The 24,650-nt window shown below is 46.8% G+C and overlaps 2 protein-coding genes across 5 annotated transcripts in view; one reads left to right on the top strand and one right to left on the bottom strand.

The window, feature by feature from the left end:
• ODAD1 (outer dynein arm docking complex subunit 1) overlaps positions 1–13,167 on the top strand; it is a 29,915-nt gene extending 16,748 nt beyond the window's left edge. The window contains exons 7-17 of one of the 4 annotated variants that reach the window (XM_081033126.1): positions 1,396–1,463; positions 4,382–4,569; positions 4,852–4,986; positions 5,660–5,742; positions 5,845–6,013; positions 7,214–7,377; positions 7,472–7,575; positions 7,858–7,936; positions 8,020–8,164; positions 11,917–12,020; positions 12,347–13,167. In XM_081033126.1, coding sequence (XP_080889252.1) covers positions 1,396–1,463; positions 4,382–4,569; positions 4,852–4,986; positions 5,660–5,742; positions 5,845–6,013; positions 7,214–7,377; positions 7,472–7,575; positions 7,858–7,936; positions 8,020–8,164; positions 11,917–12,020; positions 12,347–12,355 — 1,248 coding nt within the window. In that variant the 3' untranslated portion in view covers positions 12,356–13,167. Of the gene's footprint in view, positions 1–1,395; positions 1,464–4,381; positions 4,570–4,851; positions 4,987–5,659; positions 5,743–5,841; positions 6,014–7,213; positions 7,378–7,471; positions 7,576–7,857; positions 7,937–8,019; positions 9,896–11,916; positions 12,021–12,346 lie in introns of those variants that run through there. The other 3 variants (XM_081033125.1, XM_081033124.1, XM_081033123.1) reach the window with 3 other exon arrangements.
• Positions 13,168–14,184: 1,017 nt separating this feature from the next.
• On the bottom strand, positions 14,185–24,330 carry ZNF114 (zinc finger protein 114). The gene is made up of 4 exons (XM_081032138.1): positions 24,222–24,330; positions 23,866–23,949; positions 18,809–18,935; positions 14,185–16,904 (listed from the first exon to the last, which is right to left on the bottom strand). The coding sequence occupies exons 1-4, from the start codon at positions 24,252–24,254 to the stop codon at positions 15,754–15,756; spliced, it is 1,395 nt and encodes a 464-aa protein (XP_080888264.1). The 5' UTR covers positions 24,255–24,330; the 3' UTR covers positions 14,185–15,753.
• Positions 24,331–24,650: the final 320 nt, after the last annotated feature.

The raw sequence follows: 24,650 nt of genomic DNA, 5'->3' as shown, positions 1-24,650 counted from the left end.
TAGCGAGAACCCCTCAAAGCTGACTTCTGTGTCCTTTCTATAAGCCCACCATCTCTTTGAGTGCTTCCTTACTTTCTGGCCTAGGAAGATATTCCAGGTTTTCTTATATGTGTTCTGTTGAATTAGCTGTTTCTCCAGGGAGTTCTGGTTCTTCCTAGTGCAGAGAAGGTGTTGAGAAGCCAAAATACAGACACTAAGAGTCCTCATTGCTATGGGGGTGTCTTTGCTTTGAAGCCCTTTCTCTGGAGAGAGCTACGAAACTCACACATTTTAAATTTTAAAATTCGTGAGTTCATGTTGACACCTCTAACTCCAATCCAACATCACTGTATATTCCGGAATGTTCCCCATTTCTTCTTTCTACCTCTCTTATACCTACTCATTTGCTTAGTCTACAGTGCACACAAAAGAGGTCCAGAATGGCTACAGCTGTACACCACCCCTCAAACGTAAGGGTATGGTGATGAACTTATCTATTCAAATGATTGTATTTGGAAGTCACTTGGATTAATTCTTTTTTTTTTTTTTTTGTCTTCTATGTGGTTATGTTCTTTGTTTGAAATACAGTTAGGTTCATTTGCTTCTGTTTGTATCTAGTTTTAGTTCTCTCCTCTATCATTGGTTTAAGTTTCTTTATGAATATGTAAACCATTAACAGTGTCCCCAGATCAAAAACTATTCCAACAGGTATTCCAGAGAAAAACCATTTCTTCACCATCTCTTCCACTTTGTTCCCACCCAGCCCCTGTAGTTTCTGGCTATCCATTTGGGTTTGTTTTTGCAAAAGTAAATGTGTGTGTGCGTGTATGTGTGTATGTTTGTGTGTATGTGTGTATGCCTACATAATGCATACGTATATGTATGTATTGTGGATATGAGCATATACGTATGTGTATGTTTGTGTATTAACACACATTATATATGTGTATGCATGTGTATATATGTGTGTGTATATGTATATTGTATATACATTAGTGTATATATATATATACACATTATATATGTATATATATATATGTATATCATTTCCTCCCTTCTTTCACCTGAAAGAACCCTTTTTACCCATAAACTGCAAAGACATTTCCGTGGAACTAGAAACAGATGAATGTGGTCACAATAAGGAAATTCACACAAATTTCTGAGCCCGACCAGAAAGTTGGGTCGGTGCTCTTAGGAATATTCTGGCTTGAGGGTTTCTCCAGGACAAGCCCTCTGAGCTGGGTTTGGCTTCTGTTTACTTCCTACCTTTTGAAAATTCCTTTTACCAGCTGCTGCTAATTAGGAAAGTCCATGTTACACATGAGCCCCACTTCTCACTCGGGAACGCGGAGCCTGAAGGAAAGCCCCATAGCCATGAGGTGGTAAGAAGTGAGATCTGCTTTGTTCTCTCTGCAGAAGATCCGGCTCCTGCGGGACACCATCAGAGCCCTCATAGTCTCTTCCACCTCGGCTTACGCCATCAGGTAGGGCCCGGATTACTCAGTACACATCTTTTCCTAAGGCAGTAGATGAAGGGTTCCAAACTCAAGAAATTGATCATTAGAACCTACGTTTTTTTCCCCATAAGGTGCCCCTTTCTCTCCTGCACCGATTTTCCAGCTCCTTGGGCAAGGTCCTGCTCCTTGGGTGTATGAATCAACCTCTTGGGGCCCAGTCTGTTCCTGGCACTTAGCACATAGGGATGGAGAAAGAATTAAGTAAGACGGTGCACGTGACCGGGGGCCTGGGACCCGGGGAGCATCAGTGAATGAGAGTAATTAGATTGTTATTTTTCAGTGCTGGTTGACAGGGACAGAGTCTCTCAGGCCATACTCAGATCAAGAGACGTGTGGAATCAAGACTCCATGCTGCTTTGCTTATTGGCGTCTGTCTCTGTCTCTGGGGGCGCATGGGCTCCATGCTCCCTCTTACGCCATTCCCACTTCTTTCTGCGCGTCAGCCCTGTTGTCTGGCTCCAAATGGTTCCCTATTCTATTCAGTCTCTTGTTTCTATCTCCTGGCTTCTGCTTACTCATGGCTCATGATCCCTCATGACATCAGTCCTAGCCCAAATCCACTTATGGTTTTGGTGATTTGTCAGGATGTACAAAACAAAACTCACCACTTGAAGGCATACACCTCAGTGGCATTTAGTACATTTGTAATGTGGAACAGTCATCACTTCTGTCTAGATCGAAAACACTTTCCTCAGTCCTAAAGGAACCTTTCCCTAGTAAGCAGTCACTCTGTCTTCCCCTTTTCCCCAATCCCCTGGAAACTACTAGCTCACTCCCTGTCTCTATGGATTCACCTACTCCAGACATTTCATGTAAATGCAGTCGCACAATGTGTAACATTTTGTGTCTGGCTTCTTTCACTTAGTGTAGTGCTTTAGAGGCTCATTCACATAGCAATGTGTCAGTACTTCCTTTTTATGGCCAATTCTGTCATTACTTACCTGTGGTCCTCCATGACCCTTTCGGAGCCCTGACTGTACCTCGTGGCTTCTGCTCACACATAGCTTTGGCTTCTTCATAACATGACCTTTTGTAGCTTCTCACTATACATGCTTCTAGTGTCAGCTTCCTGCTGTCCCATGCTAAGCATTTCCCAGTTCAGGTCCTGGGGGAGAGAATCTGATTGGCCAGGCCCATCTTCTCCCCCAGTCCCACAGTGATGGCCTGCTGGCCTGTCTTGCATCATCCAGATCAAGCCTCCACCAGCACTCCTCCACTTGATGACAGTGAGCAGCCTGACTGGGTCAAGGACAGGGTGGTTTCAGATAGAAGGCGGGGCAGGTGTCATCACTGACACTTCCTGTCAGATCAGCCAGTGTCTCCTGCGCTTCCTTGTTGGATGACCTGGGGCAAGTCACATCCCCTTTTGGAACCTCCACTGTGACATGGCAATAATAATAATGATACCTGTGTCACAGAGACACTGATGTAGAGCACCCCCTGGAGGGAGCAGCTCTCAGGAAGTCGGGTTCCATTTTCCCTGCCCCTACGCTGGCATGGAGCCCAAAGCACAGAAAGAACTGTGAGTCCTAATCCCTGATGGGCTGTCACCAGAGCCTAGTGGGGTCAGTGGGGCTGGGGCTGGTCACTGGTGTCGGGGGAGGCTTCCCACTCAGGAGGGTTGACCTGAGCAAGCCTTCAAGGACTTTGAATAGCGCAGGAAACTGGTGGAGACAACCAAGGCTGGCAAAGGTGTGGCAGTGGGAACTAGAATGGTCTATAGGCAGGGACCCGAGGAGCCTGGCCTGCTGTTCCCCCAGCCTAATGACGCTCTGACTTTGGATCCTGTGGCCTTTGAAGAAGGCTTGGGGCACAACGAATTTACAGTTGGCTGCACTACGATTAAAAGCTTAGAAGCTACATTTTCAGATAAGCAGGCCAGGAATGGGTTGTGAATGAGGCTTCTTGGGTGTCTCCAAGGTCCTAACAGGGTGTGTGCTCAAGAGCTGGCGATGTCACCTACCTCTCCAACGAGGCCCTGTGGTTCAAGCCTCTTATATTTCTAACCACACGACCCCCAAACTCCAGCACAGTTACCTTAGCACTTGGGTCTCCCCCTCAGAGTCTGAGTACAATCTGTAACTGCGTTCATCGCCGTCTTGCCTCCTGTTCCATGGGCCATATAATAATGCCCAGCCTCCTGGCTGTCCTGTGCACTGTTAACCAAAGAAGTCGTTCTTTTATTTGAGCAAAAGGATTGCAATCTGGAGACGCAGATACAGGCAGCCATGGGAACTGGGCTTCGCAGAGAACAAAGAAAGGCAGGTTTATAGGGCAAAACCCACAAAGTATAATTCTTTTTTTTTACTCCAAAGTATAATTCTTTAATGCACAAGAAAGATGGCTGGGTTAGTTCCAATATGCAAACGAGGGGGGCGAAAACCACAAGGAGACCAAGTCCATATAAACCATGCATCAGCTATTGCTCCAGATGTTTATGGCTCCAGGCTGTTTACGGCTCTGCCTTAAGCTTAGTTTAGCAATGGGTTTAGCAATTGATAGCGGCCCTGAGAACTGAGGCGGGAGAGGGGCACAGACACCACTTCCCTGTAGCCGGCCACCTGGGGTTTAAGTGACTGCCTTAGCAATGCTTATTCCGTGTGATTGTTTCTCTTATCAGCGTGCACTGTGGGCAAGGCCGTCAGCCCCTTACATGGCCCAGCGCCCTCAGACCCTGACTCCGCCCCGCAACCCCATTCTCACGCACTTCTAGAAACACAGAAAATTTCCTGCCTTTTGTGACCTCCGGGTAACTGCAGCCGGATTCTGCCCCATCCCTGGGACCCCAGGCTGACTGCCCCATCCACACCCCAACCCCAGACTGACCCCACCCGGCCCTGAGACCTCAGGCGGACCCCAATCCAACCTCCAGTCTCCCTGACCAGGGAGGAGGCGAAGGCCAAGATGCTAATGCTGCGCGAGAGAGCGGACAAGGAGGTGTCCCAGAACGAGACGGAGGTGCAGACTCTGCAGCAGCAGATAACGCACCTGGAGAACCTGCACCGCTTCCTCAAGCTCAAGAATGATGATCGGCAGCCGGACCCGGCCGCCGTGCACAAGCGCGAGAAACGCGGTGAGGCCGGGTCGCCACCTTCGCAGGCCAGGGCATCGAAAGAGGCGCGGCCGCGCCTGGCTCCGGGTCTCAGCGCACCCGGTCCGGGGCCGGCCTGCAGGGGGCGCGGGAGAGCGCGGGGTCTGCCCCGCCTGGCGCGCCAGCGCCGCCCTAGTGCCCCCGACCCCGGTGGTTGGAGGGCGCCGCAGCCTCGGCTCATCCCGGCACCGCCTCTCACCCCCGAGGCCCCGCTGTGTTAGTGGCCGCCCTGGAGGCCGCGCTCACCGCACCCTCTCCCCCCAGCCGGGGAGGTGGTCGAGGGCCTCCGGAAGACCTCCCAGGAGAAGCTGGTGCTGCTCTACGAGGACACCCTGAATAAACTGTCCCAGCTGACCGGGGAGAGCGAGCCGGACCTGCTGGTGGACAAGTACCTGGAAAGTGAGTGCCTGCACGGCGGAGACACCGGGGCGCGGCCCCCTGCACCCGATCAGTGCGCACTGCGCGCCATCGCGGCCCACCTGCGCGGGAGAACCGGGAGTCGGGCTCGCTCCACACACTTTACTGCCGGCCCCTCCCCGTCCCGCCCCCACCCGTCTCCGCCCCCTGCCCCCGTCCTGTCTGTCTCCCTCCACACACTGCATCGCTCGGTCCTCTCGGGAACGTCTGCATCTGCGTCTTTGCGTTCCTGTCCGATTTCGCTGGGCGCGTGTCTCCCGCCGTCCCCTTCTCCTTTCCCCTTTGCTCTTCCCCCGCCTCATTCTGGGCCTGGGGTCCTTCTTCAAATCTTCCGTCCGCTCTGGTTCTCTCCCCGCGTCCGCATGGCCTTCTGTCTCTGGTTTCGTCTTTGCCCACCGCCACCGTGTGCTCTCCCTCACTTCTCTGCTTTTCCGTCTCTCTCGGTATTTCTGGGTCTCTGTGTGACTTCATCGCCATCTCTTTCACTCTGACTCGCTCTGTGTTTCTCTGTGCCCCTTTCTCTGCCTATATCGCTCCGCCTTTGTCTCTGTGTTGTCTTTCGAAACACCTCTTTCTCTGTCCTTCTGTGTGCCTCTCTGTCTCTGTTTTTCTGTCTGCATTTCCCTGGACCCCGCCTTTCCCTGCCCTTCCCCAGTGGAGGAGCGCAACTTCGCCGAGTTTAACTTCATCAACGAGCAGAACTCGGAGCTGGAGCATCTGCAGGAGGAGATCAAAGAGGTGAGTGAGACCCGCTCCGTCCTCCCAGCCCTGCCCGCGCTCCTCCCTCCGCACCATCTCCTCTGCGGGAGCTGGGCCCAGCCTTCCGCCCCTGCCCAGCAGATGCAGGAGGCCATAGAGAGCACGCGCAGCAGCGAGGCTACCCGGCGGTCGCTGCAAAAGCAGCAGCGGGAGGTGTTGCAGCAACGCATGGATGAGGTGCGCACAGAGGCGGACAACCTTGAGACCCTCTCCCAGGAATTACAGGGGCAGCTGGAGAAGCTCAAGGCCGGTGAGCGCCAGACCCACTTCATCTGGGAGGATGCAATGAGCACGCAGAGGGCCCAGACCCACGCCCGCCACTTGGAGGCATTTCACTGATGACTTTGTGTACTTGCTTATCAGTCCTTCCCATAACCATCATCCATCCATCCATCATCCACCCACCATCCACCCACCATCCATTAATCCAACTTTCCCATATCCATCCATCCATTAATCCAACCATTCCATATCCATGATCCATTTACCCATCCATCCATCCATCGTCCATCATCCATCATCCATTATATCCATCTACCATCCATTAATCCAACCGTTCCATATCCATCACCCATCCAGTATCCATCCATCCATCATCCTTCCAGTGCAGAGCTCAAGAGTCAGGCTGCCCTGGGTTTGAATTCCAGCTCCACCATTTGTGGGACTAGGAGGAACGAGGGGCACCCACATGTGGCCTGGTGAGGGTGAGGCCCCCTCCCTGAGGGGCAGATGGGGAGGAGTGGGTTTGGGGGATGAGAGTGAGCGGTCTGGGGGATGTTCAGGGAGGGACAGCGGGAGGAAGTTGTATATACAGGAGTCTGGAGTGCGGGTGGAGGAGGTGTAGGATGGCCGGTGGGAATGCCACGCTGTTGGGTGCAGGTTTTCATAAAGATCACGGGTGCCTCGTTTCATTAACAATAACCAGTTAACTAAATAAATACAAGGCAGCCAGGTGTGAGAGTGGGTCATGACAATGACCTGTGGCTCAACCAAAGACAGTGATTGATCTAGTCGTGTGTACCTGGGGTCTGGTATTAAAAACAAAGCAACACAACAACAACAACAAAAAGAAAGCAGCCTCATTGCTTCCATGAATGTCCAACGTCTCCCATGGAGCTCGCATGTTTCTTTGAGATGCTGAGCTGTGGACTCGGATGGAAGTCAGGTGCTTCTTACTGAGCTGTGTGAAGAAGTCTTTGAGGGGAGGTGCCTTTAGGTTTTCCTTCGACGCCCTCACCATTTGCTTTCCGCGGTTCCGAGCCCTGTGCCAAGTGTACAGCAATGCCTGCCCACTGCCTGGCTGTCTGCGCTGGCACAAGTCCCTCTCCATCTTGGAGACTTGCTTGCTGTCTCCATAAAATGGGACAGTGGGGACTTGAGGGGAGGAGATGGCTGGCACCCAGAGGGCACTGGATCCATGACAGCTTGTGGCACCGCCTCCCTCACCCAGATATCCAGCAGCTCTTCACCAGGGCCCAGTGTGACAGCACCATCATCAATGACCTCCTGGGGGTCAAGACCTGCATGCGGGACAGAGACATCGGCCTCTTTCTGGGCCTCATTGAGAAGCGGCTGGTGGAGCTCCTAACTGTGCAGGCCTTCCTAGCCGTCCAGGTGGGGATGCGGCAAGTAGAGGGAAGGAGCCCGAGCCTTGGCGGCCAGGCCACGGGGATGGGCCTGAGCTGACCCCTGGCTTATCCTCTTCCAGAGCTACACCTCCTCCAGCTTGGCCAACGCCGCCCTCCTGGTGCTGGGCCAGAGTCCCGAGGATCTTCCTAAGAAGATGGCCCCACCTCAGCTCCCTGACAATCTGTGAGGCATGGGGCTAGAGGGAGGAGGGAGGGGACAAATGGGACGGAGGTGTTGGGGTTTCTTGGAGACCTGAGGGCAGGTGTGTCTCAGGGGAAGTAGAAGGTGAAGTGGGCGAACCAGAGGAGTAGGGTCTCTCTAGGACAATGGACCCTGAGTAGGTCAGAGGGGAAAGGGTCTTCACGGCTGGCCAGAGCATGGCTAAGGGTCTCTGGGGACAGCAATGAAGAGCCATCAGCCTTTAGTGGGCCAAGAACATATCCCCCTTGTGTTACCCCTCTGTAGGGAGGACCCCCTCGGCTTTGACGCCAAGGAAGACTATCCTCTGAGTAAGGAGGAGCTGCTGAGCCAAGTGATGGAGTCGGTGAGAATTGGCAAAGGGAGCCCGTGGGGGTTGGGGAAGGATATTAGCCCTCCTCTGGGGCCCTAAGCCGCCTTCCCCTGCAGCTAGAAGCTCGGGAGCAAGCTCGGGAACAGCATCTGAAGGAGCTGGTTGAGGTCGTGAGGAAGGTCGACAGCAGCTCAAACATAACCATCTCCAGTACCCAGAAGACCAGCTCAGGCACACCTCTGGCGATCGCCAAGAGTGCTAGTAATGTTCCCGGGTCTATCCTGAGCTACAGGACTAGCGGCAACCTGACGTCTGGTGGAGGTCACGCCACCAGCTTCAGTGTTGGCCCCACTGGAGGTGACCCCACCTCCAGTGCAGGTCATAGGACCCACAGTGCCATCAGTGCCAGCCACGGCTCAACTGGGGGCCGTGTGACCTTCAGATCCCTCAGCTCTAGCAGCTACCTGGGGTCCACTGGGTACTTGGGGTCCAGTGGAGGCCATGGAAGCCTAGGAGGTGTGCACAGCAGAGGCACTGAGTCAGAATCGAGCAGAGGCCTGTGGTCCAGCAGAGGCCAAGCCTCGAGTGCTGGCCCAGCCTCTAGCACTGCTCCGGGCTCCACTACTGGCAAAGACTCCCAGAACTTCAACTAGGGGCACTCAGTCCCCACCCTGTCTCTGGCTCCTTGGAGTGCCTTCTCCGTGTATCTGCATCCCTATTTTCCCTGTGACCCTCTATCTTTCTCTCCCAGTTCTGGACCTCTGCCCCACATTTTTACCTTTCCATCATTGTCCCTGTATTCGTTTGCCTCAGCTCTTCATTATCTCATCTGTCTCCTGGTTTCTTTCTCTCTGTTTCTCACCCTCCCTTCCCATTCTGCCTCCCATTCTCCCATTATCTTGTTTCCCATTCAGTGTATCTGTCTTGTCTCCACGTCTGTTTCCCATCTCTGCTCTGACCTCTCTGGTTCTCCCCACACCTCCTGTTTCTGCTCCCGTTTCTAATTCTCACTCCTTGTCTCCGCCTTCCAAGCTCTCCCTGCATCTCATGTCCCTGTCTCTGTAGCTTCTCATTCCTTGCCCGCCCCAAAAGCCCCCAGTACTGATCAGTGGGGCAGAGACGTCAGGATCAGCATGACCTGTGACCATAGGAAATAAAGGTCAGAGCCTGACTTTATTACTGCAGCCTGGTTACAAGTGTATATGAGAAAGCAATCTAGAGATATGGCTGTTTCCTGTACCTCTGGCCCGGGGGAAAATGTATGGCCCTGTTCATCATTTTATTGAGACCTCCACATTTCAGGCTCTGCTGAGAACTTGGGCACCGTATCAGTCAGGATAGGCTGGGTTATGCTGCAATAACAAACAACTCCAGGATTTCAGTGGCCTAATGCAACAAAGGTTTATTACTCGCCAGTGTTATTGGTCTATTGTGGGTCAGCTAAGGGCTCTGCCCCCCTTATCCTTGTGTCCCAGGCAGATGGAAGAGCATCTATGGGAGTGTTGCCAATCTCTGGCACTGGGAAAGAGAAAACGGCAAAGTTGCATGACTCTTAAAGCTCCTACCTGGATACATCACTTCCGCTCATATTCATTGACCTAAATAGGACATATGACCATGTCTAACTTCAGAGCGGGGTGGGAAGTGCAATCTTTCTGTATGTCTGTGAGAGAAGAAAAGGAATATTTGTGCATGGCTCTAATGCCTACCACAGGGTCACAGAAATGAAGCAGAGTCTGTCCCTTTCCTGCTGTGGGGTGGTTTTGGGAGCGAGAGGGATTCAAATGCCATGCATAACTCTTTCTTGTCTTTGAGTCATGCTAGGTGCCCTGTCAAAAGGTAATGCTACCAAATCCAGACAGATAATCCATCATCCACCTTCCTAATCCAGGAAGGTCATACTCTGGGTCTCCTTCTGCTAAAATGGGTTGACAATAGTTCATACCTCAGAGAGGTTGTTTTCATGTGAGAATAAAATGAATTGGTACATGCAAAGCCTTAGAACAGTATCTGGTACATAGTAAATGCTTAAAAATGTCTGTGATTATGAGTATGACAATGTGGGAACAGAGCCCCAAAGAGCAGTTTTCAGGCTCTCAGCCTCACATAGAAAGGTGCTGGCTCAGGTAGTAAATGGCCATCAACTGTGATTGGATGGCCATCAGCTGTGTCTAGTTGGCCATCAGATGTAACCAGTGAGCCATTGGCCACTAATATAACTACTGTGGCTACGCTAGCAAAATAATGGGGACTAGCAAGAAGATGGTGGCTGAGCTAGCAAGTGTGGATTGCAGTTAGCACGGCGGAGTGTGGGGTGCGGATTGCAGAGAAGTGGACAGCAGGTTGCAGATAGTGTGGCTCCTGCTTCTTGTGTCTCCAACCTGGCTGCCAGTGAGACTATAGTGGTATGACTTCCCTGTCTATGGCTCTGTGGGTGTTCCTTTTTGGCCTCACCATGTCCTGCATTCTTATGTGGGGAGCGGGAGCAGAGACCCCGCGTGACTCCCTGCATGATAGACAATGAACGTGAAAATTAATACAGTGTTTTCTCACCTGTTTGGATAATCCAGCCTTGCTCTCCCCTCACCTAACCCTATCATCTGGTGAGGCCCACCCAGTGCTCTGCTGGTAAATGCATAGCAAGTGGCTCTTCAGGCAAAGAAAAAAATCCTGAGTTGTAGTGTACCCATTTCTGTGGTGTAAATATTGCCATCTCAGATTCATTTTGTTCCATATGAAGACTTGCATTTTTAAACCTGAGCTGTGGAGTGTCATTAATTTACACATGCAGGAGAAAAAACCCAGTTGATCCACGGAGCTCAATCTTACTGGCAAAAATAGAGAAAACACTGAATTAAATTATACTCAATAGCAGTGAAATTTGGAGCATTTACTGATTTCTCCAGGAGCGAGGCAGAAACGCACTGCTGCATACAAGCTGTGTGGCCTTGGTCAAGTGTTTTCACCGTTCTGAGCCCAGTTCCTCTTGAAATCAGAACTTGTAGTGAATCCCTGGGGGCGGCACAACGTTGTGGAGACATTTCACTGGGGGGTGTGGTCTGGGTGCCAACCCTTTCTCCATCATACTCTTTGTCAGCTGAAAAAAAGGGGAGGATAATCTAGGACAGTGGGAAACTATCCTACTTTCTCAGTGGAGACTCAGAGAGTCAGGAAATCAATTTATGAGGATCTAACCAGCATTTAAAGACAGGAATAGAGTGGAATAAAAAGCATTATGCACGTCAGGATGGTATTTTATGAAACTATGTTAATGTGAAATGACTTCTTACCATGCCTCACGATCAGAGAAGTTTGGAAGCCACTGGTAGACGCCCCCCAGCTTCGTACACTGATTTGCAGACCACTGACCATTAACATACCGGATTGCGACACCCTTTTCGACGCCGATTCCACTTTCTCCAAAACCAACATTTGGGGTCTCGCGTTGGCACTTACAGGCCGCCGCCGCCAGGTGGCGCCCGTGCCGCTCCGCGAGCGGGTCCTGCGTCCTCCATTCAGACGGTGAAAGGCTGCGATTCCCTTCTGGTCCCTCCTCGCAGGGAGGATCCGATTCACTGGGAATAGAATGTCTGATCATGAATACAGCCCCCAAGCAGAGCGCGGCAGGAGGGTTCGGGTCAAGGGGATGTGGCCATCCTGAGATCCATTCATCCCTTCTTTATTCCACGATGCTCAATAAATGCCTCCCGCTCCCAGAGCTCACATCCGGGTGGGGAGGACAAGATGCCAAATTCAGGACCCTGCCAGTACAGGGAGGCCTTCCCGCCCAGACGGGTGCGGGACAGCCCCCGGTGAAATCCCGCCCAGCCCCCAGCCGGCTGTGCAACCTTGGGCAGCCTGCTAAGCCTCTGTGCTTCACTTTCCTCTGCTATAAAATGGGAATGATAGCGCCTACTTCATAGGGTTGTCATGAGCATTAATATTTGTAAAGCACTTCAAAGGGGCCTGGCATATGTTTGTTAAAATAATTGTTAAAATTTCTCATTTTACAGCTGTAGGAACCGAGGACCAAAGGCATGAGGGTGGGGAGAGGGGATCCTCAAAGCCGTATTTCCCTGCCCCTCTTGGAGTTGAGCCCAGGGATTCTAACTCCCAGGTAGGGTTCTCTTCCACAACGTAGCGTTCCCTGGGGTAGAAGTGGGCCCAGCTCCCTTTGCACGGTCTGGGGCTGATGGGGAGGGGCCCGGATGCACCCAGATTCTAGGATAAATCAATGATTTGGGGAAAATAAGGCGGTGGGGGTGAGGGAGACAGGGCCAACCTGGAGAGTCCTCTCATCCACGGGAGCAGGGGTACCTCGTCCCAGGTCTTCCCCAAACACCAAAAGCTGAACGTAGCAGAGCTTTTGGGCACCATGCAGCTGTGGGCACCCACCAAGACCTGTGTCCTTTCTTTCTCTCTCCTTCTTTTCTTCCTTCACAGGTTCCGTAAGGTATAATTTGCAGACTGTAAAGGCCACCCATTGTCAGTGTACCACTCAATGACTTTTCATAAATTGTACAGTTATGCAATCACGTCGTTTTAGATCATTTCCATGATCCCAAAAGTTCTCTCTTGCAAGCTTGCAGTCAATTTCCTGTCCCACCTCCAACCCCAGGCAACCACAGATTTGCTTTTTCTGTAAATTCCATATAAATGGAGTCATACAATACTATTAGGTCTAAAAAACTTTTCTGTTGAACTTATGCGGATTGTACAACCCAGCAATTCTATGTCAAGAGTGGCTTTTACAGATATCCATCAGAGACCTCTGCAAAAGGTTTCAGCAGCAATCTCTGCAAGGTCTACATGAGATGCACAACAAGGTTTTACGTATCTCATGTATAAACGAACTTAACTAAAAAATAACCTACAGGGCAATTAAAATGAAAAACAATGACACCTGCAATCCACCTGGGTTAATCTTTCTCTGAATGGAAGTAAGACACAAAGAAATATTCAATGTGATATGAGTATGTAGTATAAAAATCAGCCACAACAGAAAATATGATATTTGGGGATATATGCACAGGTGGTGAGCATAAAGATGAGCACAGGAATGAATCACCTAAGATGGGAGACAGTGGCTTTCTCTTGGGGGTTGGGGGATGCCACGTGATGCAGACACGATTGTCAGGCTTTTCATGATGAACAGTTTATGGGAAGATATGGTAGGTGTGTGGTAATCACTTTACTGACTTTTAACTCTGTGTACATTTCCATACACTCTTGGGTAGCTACATTTCCCCATTTTTTAAAAATTGAAAATAAAAATAAAAAATCAAGATACAGAGAGCCCTGCTTTTGTATGTCTTCTGCACAAAAGAAAGCAGAGAAAAAGCCCGTTTCGTTCTTTCCTTTAGACCAGGCCTGTGGGCCAAATCAGGCCTATGAGCTAAGAATGCTTTTACATTTTTTGATGGTTGGAAAAATATAATCAAATGATTATCTCATGATATGTGAAAAAAGGAGATGCTAAAAGTGTTTATCCTTGGAGTGGTGCTGAATAATAGAGGCAGGATAGATAGCCTAAGAAATGGACACCCCCCTAGTACAAGGTGAGGTTACTGGTTACACAAGTAACAAGTGACTGTATCCAGTACCTCCAATGGGAGAAAAACAAGAACCAGTTCCATTCAGCTAGCCTACATCCCTATGACCAGGACCTGACCTTTAGCTAATTATAATGTCATTTATAATTGACGTTACTATGGCTCCCATCACTCATCTAACACCATGACAGCTCTGGAGGAACCAAATAAGGAAGAAAAAGCAGGAAATGGAGGGTCCCTCCCCCGGCCCCCCCACAGGGAGGAGATGAATAAATCACATCAATGGGATGTCACCAATTCCTGCCCCAGGAGGGATAAAAATCCCTGATCATGACTTCCTATGGGCAACTCATTCTGAGTTCACTGGAATTTTGCTGTCAAGTGTGTATTTTCATTTTCAATAAATCACGTTCACCTTCCCGCATCTGTCTCACTCTTGAATTCTTGCATGGAGACAAGAATCCCCCCAGTCACTGCTGCTCCAGGTTGAGTCCTCTCTGGGACATCCCCGTGAGCCTCTGGCAACAAAATGAGGTGATATATGTAAAGACTTACTCATGGTAAAGGGCACATGAGCATGAACAAAAAAAATCATTGTTGGTAGAGAAGATGATTTCAACATAGACTGGAAAGAAAACTCCTGTAATAAAGAAAATGCCGAAACTCCTATGTATCTAATAACACTGTCTCGAAATACAGTAAGCAAGAATTGACAAAACTAAAGATTTTGATAATCCACTTCTAGAGTGGGATATTTATTATAAACTTGCTCAGTAAAAGATAGAACAGTCAAACATTTTGTTAATAAGAGATTGTTAAACACTCAAGAAGGTTGACCTTCAAACATGTACTGAATAAACCCTGAGCCCACCCAACACCAAAGAAACACACAGTATTTTGAAACACACAAGAATCCATTTTTTAAAAAACTGGCCACATACTAGGTTTATCATTTAGCATTAACTCTGAGCTATAAAACTCTCCCCTAAAATGCCTTTTAACCCAACTAGGGGTTTGCTTCATGTAAGAAGTCTAGAATAGTCTATTGCATTGGACACACAAAAACATGCCACTGGGGAGTGAAAAATCTTGTATTCTGAGTGTTGTGTTGGGACTGTGACGCTAAAGTACCCTGTGCTCACTAAGGGAATTTCATCCGTTTCCAAGAGAGCAACAGGGAAAGAGAGCAAAGGGAACTTAGTTAAGAGAAAAAGAGTGATGAACATTGTCCTCTTTCTGACCGCGGTTTAGGAATCCACACCAGTGAATTGCTTCCTCATTGGCCAGGGCTAAAGCTCTGCCCACCATTGGTTATGAGGAAAACTGGGAAATGCATTTGAAAACATTAAACAGTGTTAACTCTGAAAAAAAATAAATCTAATTACCCTTCGTAAAGATGAGAAGAATGGGTGTGGCCAGGTAATTGACAGAATCAGCCACATGACACTGCAGTGCAAGTCAGAACAAATACCCCTTGTCAGTACCATACAAGGACTACATACTCTGATCGTAATGCAGTCAAATCTGGACCAAAAACAACAAACTGACAAAAATAACATCATAGAGCATATTCAACCCAAATCTAAGTCAAACGCAGCTCCCACAGGGCTACATATTGGTGAGCTCAGACGTACACTAGTATGCTAAGTGAACTATAAGGAAGCCACTACATATCAAAGTTTATGTGGCAGAGCTGGGAGGGTACATAGAGAGATAATCATCTTATAGGATTTTATTAGAAAAGAAAAATTGGAAAATAATAAATTTCGATTTCCATTGAAGGATGAGACAATAAAGGCAGCAATCATAACATTTACAGTATTTCTTTCCTACTAGGTACTCACTTGTGCCCTGTAAGTGAAGAGCTGGGAACTGAAGGCTTTCTCTTATCTATTACAATCAATCTGTCTCCAGGTGTGGTCTCATGTGTAACTTAAGAAATGAATGTTTAAAGAGGTTTTCCCCACATTCCTTAAGTCTTACAACGTGTCTCTGCAGTGAGAGTTCTTAGAGGGACTATGAATTTGAGACAACATTGAAGGCTTTTCCATATTCCTTAGATTCACAGGGTTTCTCTTTAGTGTGAGAATAAATATCTAGTAATGAATGAAGATTAACAACTTCCCACAGACCTTATCTTCAAGGGCTTTCTTTTCAGTGTGAATTTTCCCATTTCTGTAAGATACAAGAGTTCAAGGAAGACTTTCTCCTCTATGTTAACTTACTGAGCTCCCTTCCAATACGTCCTCTTTATGTGTTCAGTATTTTGAGAAAAATGAAGATTTTCCCACATTCCTTTCATTCACGGGGCCTCTTACAACTGTGATTCTTTAGATGGTTTTTAAGTCCTGAATTATTAAGGTAGGCTCTTCCACATTCCTGACACTTATAAGGTTTCTCTCCTGTGTGAACCCTTGTATGTTCGGTAAGTTTTGAGGATTTATGAAAGGCTTTCCCACATTCCTTACATTTATGGGACTTCTCCACAGTGTGCTTTATTAAGTGTTTATTAAGGTGTAAGGAATATCGAAAGGCTTCCCCACATTTCTTACATTCATAGGGTTTCTCTCCAGTGTGAATTTTCCTGTGTCTCAGAAGGAATGAATGATAAACAAAGGATTTCCTACAATCTTGACATTTATAGGTTTTCTCTCCAATCCGAGTGCTCTTATGTGAATCAGAATTTGAAACATGGGCAAAGGCTTTCCCATGCTGATTATTCTCATTATCTATCTCTGCCATATAGGACTGCATCCGCGCAGCACAGACCCAGTTATTTCGGAAGGTGTTTTCATATTCATTAGACTCAGACATGTTTTCTTTAACCCGAGTCCTGTGTGCCCTAAGGACACAGTCCTCAGTGAAGACTTTCCCAAATGGACCCCATTCATGAACATTCCCCTCCATATAAATTTGATCGTATATATGAAGCCCATGGTTCTGATTATCAATCCACATTTTTGATTTCAGCTCTGTTGGAGTTCTCACACTTGGCACCAACTGAATGGTCTGCCACAGTCCTCTATCATATTTGCTGTTTTTACAGATTTTTTGATTATTCATTAAGACACGATTTTGTTTCAAAATATTTTGGGGGACATATTTTCTTGTGGAATCAAGAGTACCTATATCTGTTGGTACACCTGTTTTCAATTCTTTGGGGTATATGCCCTGTGCAGGCACCAGCTTTGAGTTTGGTTTAGGGTTTTCCCTCTTTTTGTGACATCCACAGACTCTAACCAGAGATTTTTTCTCTCGGACAACTGCAACTTGCTTCACTTTTTGCCTCCTCTGTTTGTGTGGCTCCTCTGTTTGGCGGCATTCCAAGTCTTCTAACGTGGAGGGCTGGGAACTGTTGCTAATGAGACACACTCTGCTGGCTGCATGAAATGTCTTTTCAGCAAGAATGTCCTGCTGAGGGACGGGGTCTTTGGTGTTATGTTGACCATCTGAAATAAAGTGGCACAAAAGTTAAGTTCTTTGTTGCAAGTAAAGGGAGGCTTGAGAAGATAAAATAGGTAAAGGCCCATGTAGTTTCTTTTCAAATGTTCACTTGACATATGAGAGGCAAATATGAAAGAAAGGGAAGAAAGCAAGAGTAAGCAAGCTGAGAGACAGAGAGAGACGAGGGTATCTGGACTGGGTCACAGGGTAACTATGGTAAGGACAGTATGGACGGCAAGTTGCTAAGAAATGCTTTTGTGGAGATTGAGGGTGTGAGTGAGAAAGCCAAGTGGGAGAGAACTGGACAAAAGTTTGTTATGTTTCCCTCCCCAAAGTCGTATGTTGAAGCTCTAACCCGCAATGTGATGGCATTTGCAGGTGGGGCCTTCTGGAGGTAATTAGGGTTAGATGAAGTCACAAGGGTACAGTCCCTGATGGGATTGGTGTCCTCAGAGGTAGAGAACAAGCTGTCTTTCTCTCTGTCATGTGAGGGCGTGATGAGAAGGTAGCCGTCTGCAAATCAGGAAGAGGGCCCTCACCAAGAACCAAACCTGCGAACACTTTGATCTTGGGACTTTCCAGACTCCAGAATGTGAGAAATAAATGTGTATTGCCACCTGATTTGTAGCATTTTATCATATCAGTCTGAACAAAGATAGAGTCCATGTGCAATTTTAAAGTTGAAGGGGGACAAGTCCTTAGCTGAGGAAAAAAAGCTATGAGAGGATGGACCAAAATAAAAAAATCTAGGTACCTGACAAAGTACACACATAGATGGGCCTCAGCTTTCCATGCAGATGAAATGGGTTTTTAAATTAAATTGAGATCAAATTTACACAACATAAAAGTAACCATTTTCCAGTGCATAATTCAATGGCATGAAGGACATTCGCCATGTTGTACCACCATCTCCATCAAGTTCCAGGACATTGTCATCACCCCAAAAGGAAAATTTGTGTTCATTCAGCAGTCCCTCCATGTTCAGCCCCTGGCAACTACTAATCTTTCTGTCTCCATGGATTTACCTGTTCTGGACATTTCACGTAAATGTAATCGTATAATATGTGCCCTCTTGTGTCTGGCTTGTTTCGCTTAACATAATGCCTGCGGTTCACTCATGCTGTCACATGTATCAGAACGCCATTCCTTTTTATGGATGAATAACATGCCATGGTTTGTTTTCGCCTTCTGGCTACTGTGAATAGTGCTGCTATCTATCTGCACACCTCTTTTCAATTCCTTTGGATATATACCAATGTGTGGAATTGCTGGGTTCTTTGGTAATTCATATTTACCTTTTTGAGGAACTGCCCCACTATTTTCCAGTAGATGAAATGGATTCTTAATCAACATTTCTACATCATTTGTAAAATCCTTCCTCATAAGGACTCAGATCTGCCTGGTACTCAGGTGCCCAAGTGCAGGGGAAAATTCCCCTGTACTGTTCCCTGACCTGCTTCATGCTCCAAATGGACAGCAATGTGGGGTTCGCCTGGTTGAGGTTCTGGTCACTGGGAAACGGGAGAGTACGTGACGTAAGGGAACGGTGCCAGGACTTTGCATGAAACAGTGCATGCTTTGGTTTGCAGGGGTTCTGAAGCTGAGGAAGTGAATTTCTCATGAATGCACTGAATCTCCACTTTCCCCATGAATGCACTGAAACTCTGTACTCCACATCCACTCACTTAAGGACCTGCCAAAGGCTATTAACCACGAAATGAATAGAAATGTAATGCAGCGGACACATTTCCAGTTCCATGGTGGAAACCCTACGCCCACCACAGCAGCAGCTGTATCTCTGGAACTTAACAAGTGGGGTCCCATTTCTCAGCAGCCTCCAGGAACATAGGAGGTGCCTGATTTGGTTTTGTCATATGCCATGATGGGGTGCAGGAAGGGGCATCCTTACCTATGGAGGCCAGGTTCCTGTAGTTCTCCAGCATCACATTTCGGTAAAGAGTCCTCTGCTCAGCGTCCAGCAGGGCCCACTCCTCCTTGGTGAAGTTCAATGCCACATCCTTGAAGGTCACCAGGTCCTAAAAGCACATACCCATTTTGTTCTCTCCCAAAGATATGCTGAAACCCTAACACCCAGAACCTTTTTGTGACCTGATTTGCAAGCAGGACCTTTGAAGGCTCAAAGAAGGTAAGACAGGGTCATACTGGAGTAGGGTGGGCCCTAATCCAATGACTGATATCCTCTTGAGAGAGGAAATTTGGACAAACAGAGGGAAGAAGGTCACAGGACAATGGAATTAGAGACTGGAGTCATATGTCCACAAGCCAGGGAACGCCAAGGAGAGGCCTTCACAAGCTGTGTACAAAATTGTCCCACCTCTAATTTGAAGGCAAATGAGGCATAATTTACCAAAATTTTATATGCATTTACCCCTCGCTCTAGCATTTGCACACATGGTATTATAAAAATACCCTGGCCAAAAAGCCAAGTGACATATACGTATAATTATGTGTTGAAGGTGATTTATAACAGCAAAAGACTGGAAATTACCCCAAATATTCAATGACGGATTGCTTAAAATCTGTGCTGTACCCACATAACAAAGAACTACAGAGCCATGGATAAGAATGAGTAAAATCTCTTCTACTACGGATACAAAGTGGTATAATGTGGTCTCCAGGTTATAATTTATATTTTCAGTAAAAAGAAAAAAAAAAAGGGCCCAGGATATATACTGCAAACCAGACTTCTCAGTAAGAAACAGTGGAGGAGAAGGGATAGAAGTAAGACTTGTCTAAATATAACCTAGTTATATAGATTTTAATTGGGAACCATGTAGTGTTGACATATTCAAAAATAAGAAAAAAAAACCCTAAAATGGAAAAACTGAAACGAAGCATGTATCAAGCCAGCAGGTTAACCACCAGAGGTAAAAAGTTGATCAAAGGGACTCCACAACGTGTAAGATTCCATCATATAAAAAGAAAGGGAACCAGACGTCTTACCAGGTGGCTTTACTGCAGAAAGTAGCATGGTCACTGCTTCTTACAAAAATTTTATACCCACTGCAGAATCAGGAATAGAGGGATTATGTTAATGTTAGGAAGCAAGATCTTTAGTCTAAGAAGAAAGATTCAAATATAAAATAAAAACGTTTTTAAACAGCCAGCTTTATGATTGAGTATCAGCATGATCCCTTGACCAGTCTATGCTAAGAAAATGGTTAAAATTAATAAGCAGGAAGCAAGAGAAACAGCTGAGCCAGGAACAGGAAACACAGAATGGGAGTCAAAATATCTTGTGGTGCCAGAAGGCAGAGAAACTTTCCTTTACTCTATGAGGATGTAAGGTCAGCTGCAAGAGTCTTCCAATGGCCCAATTTAGAATATTCTGAACCACAAAACTGCAATTCACTGAAACACACTGAATACTAAAAACACACAAACTCACAATGATACTCAAAAAGGGAGTGTCAAATGGGGAATAAAAGAGCATTTCTCCTCAGTGGAGGTGGCTTTAGTCCTTATTCTGAAATTTTGTTAATAAAGAGGCACAATTAAGCCTTTAGTCTGCCTTTCTAGTGCTGACGACAGGAAACTACAGAATTCCGGCTAAAAACTTAGAAGAAATGATTGCATTGAAAAGCTATCATTTTGCAACCCAAATGAAATAACTGATTCAAGAAACAAACATTAATGGATGTTAATACATGGAGGTGTCTTATATAATGGCAAGAGCTTTTATATTCATACGATGTCTTATGGGATGGGATATATTATGGAGGACATATCACTGGAGATGTATCATGGCAAAAAATGTCCGCCCTAATCTAATCACACCCTTAGGTCTAACAGGGGAGCTGTCACACAGATTCGCAGCTGGGCTCTTCTACTGCCATTAACTCTGCGACTTCAACAGGTCAAGGTCATGAACAAAAGGCAGGCAAGTTCTAGTTAGACTATGAGACCTGAAAGAGAAACACTATCTATGCCATGTTTTTGCACCCTGCTTAAAAGAAATCTAACTTTAAAAGATATTTTTGGTGGAAATTGGTGAAATTCAAACTCTGACCATGGGGGTTATGAGGCGTTTTTTTTTTTTTTTCTTTCCTAACCCATACAAGTAGCTAATTCCTTAATCTGTGAACCTGCATGTTTATTACACTATTCAAAAATTCGACTTGTAAGTTTTATATACTCTTGTCTTTGTGAAAGTTTTTCATAAAACTCACATACTAAGCAAAGTTGGATTGAAACTTAATTTTATAATATTATATTTATTCTGCCATGTAATCTTACAGCCAAGCCACTCTTTAAAGAGCTCAGTAGTACAAAAAAGCTTTCTAAACAGTGATGTTAAATTATGGAAAGTGTCAAACACACACAATATAGTGAGAATGAAATAAAATCAAGGCCTGGTCCACCTTTTACACAGCTTCCACACTCTCAATCTCCCACCCTTTTCCCACCTCCATTCATTTCCCGTCTCTAATTGAATGATTATAAACAAAACTCCAGATATTCTGGCACTTCATCATTAAATATTGCTGGTATATAGTATTCATAAAGCATGAGGAATCTTTTAAAATGTGATCACGACATCATCACACTGAGAAATGCTAGCAGTCTGTTTTTATAGAATCAAATATCTAGTCAGTTTCCCAAACAAGACCCACATGTGTATTTGGTCACTTAAGTCTTTTTAAATCTATGACAGCAACCCCTTATATTTGCTGCAGAAGAGTGTAAAACAAGATCATTTTCATGAAATAAAGGGAAAATAAGGGGCTCTGAAAAGATACACAAGGATCTATCAAAATGGTTACTTCTGGGTGGCCAGGAGTTGAGAACAGGACAGGAAGAGGAAAGATTTCAAGGTTTGCCCTAATCATTTTAATTTTTTAAACACATTGATCATAAATAAATTACCAAACAGAATTGAGTTTTCAATTAAATAATGAATTTACAACTCAATTTACGAGTTTGATTTTTTACTTTGAAGTCACACTTTCCATCTGTTAAAGAGAAAACCCACAGGCCCCAAATGGCGTCACTCCCACGAAAAAGCCCATGATCCTAAACCTAGATTTCACACCAGATCTAACTGCAGTTTTAACCTCTCCCAGAAATGTAATTTTGATCTCCAGTCTGGAATTTTCTGAACAAGCACCAGAAAGGTAATCTGTCACATGGGCCCTCTCCATCCTTCTTTGAAAGAAAAGGCAGTCTGCTTTATAAATCCCTTGCCATTCTCTTCCCCCAAAGAAAAAAACAAAGAAAAAATTACCAGCCTCCGAAGAATCCTTTCTATCCTTTTGTCAATTGCTGCCTTGTCCCACCCAACCCTGCTTCCTATAAAAACCTTCCATTTTGTACAACCTCTTAGAGCACCCTTCTAGTTAATAGATGGAGTGCTGCCCGATTCATGAATCGTTTAATTAAAGCATATTAGATCCTTAAATATACTTGGTTGAATTTCGTTTTTTTAACACAGCTAAAATAGGAACTCCTATTTGAAAGATTTCATTTCAAAATTCTCTAGGGACACAAAACCGGTGTTCTTCCAGCCGGAATGGTATCCTCTCATCTCCTTCAAAAATATACTTACTCCATTTCTTAAGAAATGTGCAACTATACCAGTGTGGTATCAAAAAATTCAAATATCTATGCTGGGTCCTAAGATCCCCTGGTATTCGCTACTCCAGAGTGCTCATTAACTCAGGTTTTTACAAAGTAAAAGGAAATTTGACTCAAATAATTACAAAATTATGAAATGCTTGGGCAAAACTAGACATAAGCAGCCCACAAATTGTGAAACGATGTGTAAATCTACCCTGCTATCCATTAGATGGAGATAATCAGACCCAGATAACACCGGTCACAAAAAGTTTTTTTTCTTCTTCTACATACTGTTTTCTTACCTACTGAGAAACCTTGTTCTCTAAAAATCATATCCTACTCAAAACGAGACTGTTAGATATCAGACCAGTAAGAAAGGAACTTCCCATTTTTGGCTGGGGCAACTAAGTCACTCTGACAGAGAAGCAAACAGCTTCAGTTTGCAATTTGCAGAGTTTCCGATCAGGAGTTCGGGACGCGGCATTCCACAGCTTATCGACTTTGTGGTTTCCAAGGAAACAGCCAGGCCGGACGACAAACCCTCTGCACACAGCTCAGCCTGAGCTTATCTAAGCACATTTAAGTTTACCCTTTCTCCTCAATCTGATGACCTCAAACCTTCCGCTATCTGGCCGGTTCCTCTGGGGTGCAATCTCTCTTCTCGCAACAAACCAGTACAACGGGGGCGCCGGTTTCGTCCCTGGTGATCTCAGGCCCATTAGCTTGGGACAACCGGGAACAAAGAAAAAGAAGGCGTAATTCTGCGGCAGCTCAGGTCAGCAGGCAGAAGGAAACCATACACATCTGGCAGATGAAACAGCTCCCCACCTGTGTCCGGGGCTTCCCGCGAACCAGACCTCCCCGGAGTAGACGAAGGACAATTACGCAACTTCTTCAGACCCTGGGGTTTGCTCCTGACGACTCCCCTGCCTCTCCCTTCAACCTGGCCTTTTATAAACTTCTACCGCAGTCTCAGTTCAAAGGAAGCATGTGCCCATCGGACCAAACTCAAACCGCGAAGCACTTTCTCTAGAAGAACCCAACGGACAGCCTCTCTGACTGCCTGGAATTTTCCAGCTCACCCTAATCACAACCAACTCCAACACTTTCACGGGTTCAAGTAAAACACTTCCTGCAGCAGTCCTCGCTCTCCCCCAGGGTAAGCGGCGTTTTGCAAGGTTGCAGCGCGGGGAGAGCCCCCCCTGTAGCCCCGCAAGGTGAAGGGCGCCTCCTGAGCGCAACACGTGGGCCGCTAGGGGCTTCCCTTCTCCCCGGCGGAGAATAGGCTTTTGCACACAGCTACTCCCAACTCCTCGGAACCGACCCGGCCCACCGGACTCGGCACGCCCGCGGTGTGCACTCGTGCGACAATCCGGCAGCTGCACTTACCATTTCCCCAACACCAGCTTCGGGACGCGCATCCGTGGCTGGCGCAGCCCAAGAGCTCACGCCAGATATTGAAGGGTTGTAGAGCTGCAGACAAGAGGGATGGAACTGTACAAATAAGAATAATCAAATAAACCAATAAAACGACTCCCCTGCCCCACCCCCAACGATCGAGAACAAAGATGCGTCCTGCCCAGGCATTCTGTACCTGCTTCCAGAACCCCTCCTCAAAATGGACGGGTTAAGAGGGTAAAGGGAGGAGCCAAGCAGGAAGGGGCTCCGGAGACCCACACCCTAGCAGGAGCCCAGGGTCTGACTCCACCCCCAGCAGATTTGCATTTCCTGCAGAACTTTCTCACCAGACATTCCTGATCCTTGGACGCAGGAGACATTCCAGCCTAGGTTCTGCCTCCTACTGGTTCGCTTTCACTGTCTCCTCCACGAGCTGCGTGTTCTCAGGCTTGGAACCTTGCCTGGAAGAACACTCTGGAGTAGCTCTCCCTCACAGGCTTTCCCTATAGTCTAAATGCCTTCTCCACAGGTTTTGTTTGATTAGCCCCTATCCCGCAGTGGAATCCCTCAGCAGCTGAACTACTCAGACTTTATCAGGGACAACAGATGAGATGACATCCTGATAAAACACCTTACTTCGCGCTGATATCAAAACAATTTTACTCTTAAAAACATCCTCGTTTTTTTCATAAACAAGTGGATTTGAAATCATATCAACCCAAAGCACAATCATTTTAATGAAATGCTCCTTCACTTCTAGTAGTGCAACTCTACCC

This window comes from Rhinolophus hipposideros (assembly GCF_964194185.1).
Source record: "Rhinolophus hipposideros genome assembly, chromosome: 21".
In the NCBI taxonomy this organism is placed as follows: domain Eukaryota; kingdom Metazoa; phylum Chordata; class Mammalia; order Chiroptera; family Rhinolophidae; genus Rhinolophus; species Rhinolophus hipposideros.
Note: the sequence above shows the minus strand (reverse complement) of the source record. Positions and strands in the feature narration are given on the sequence as shown.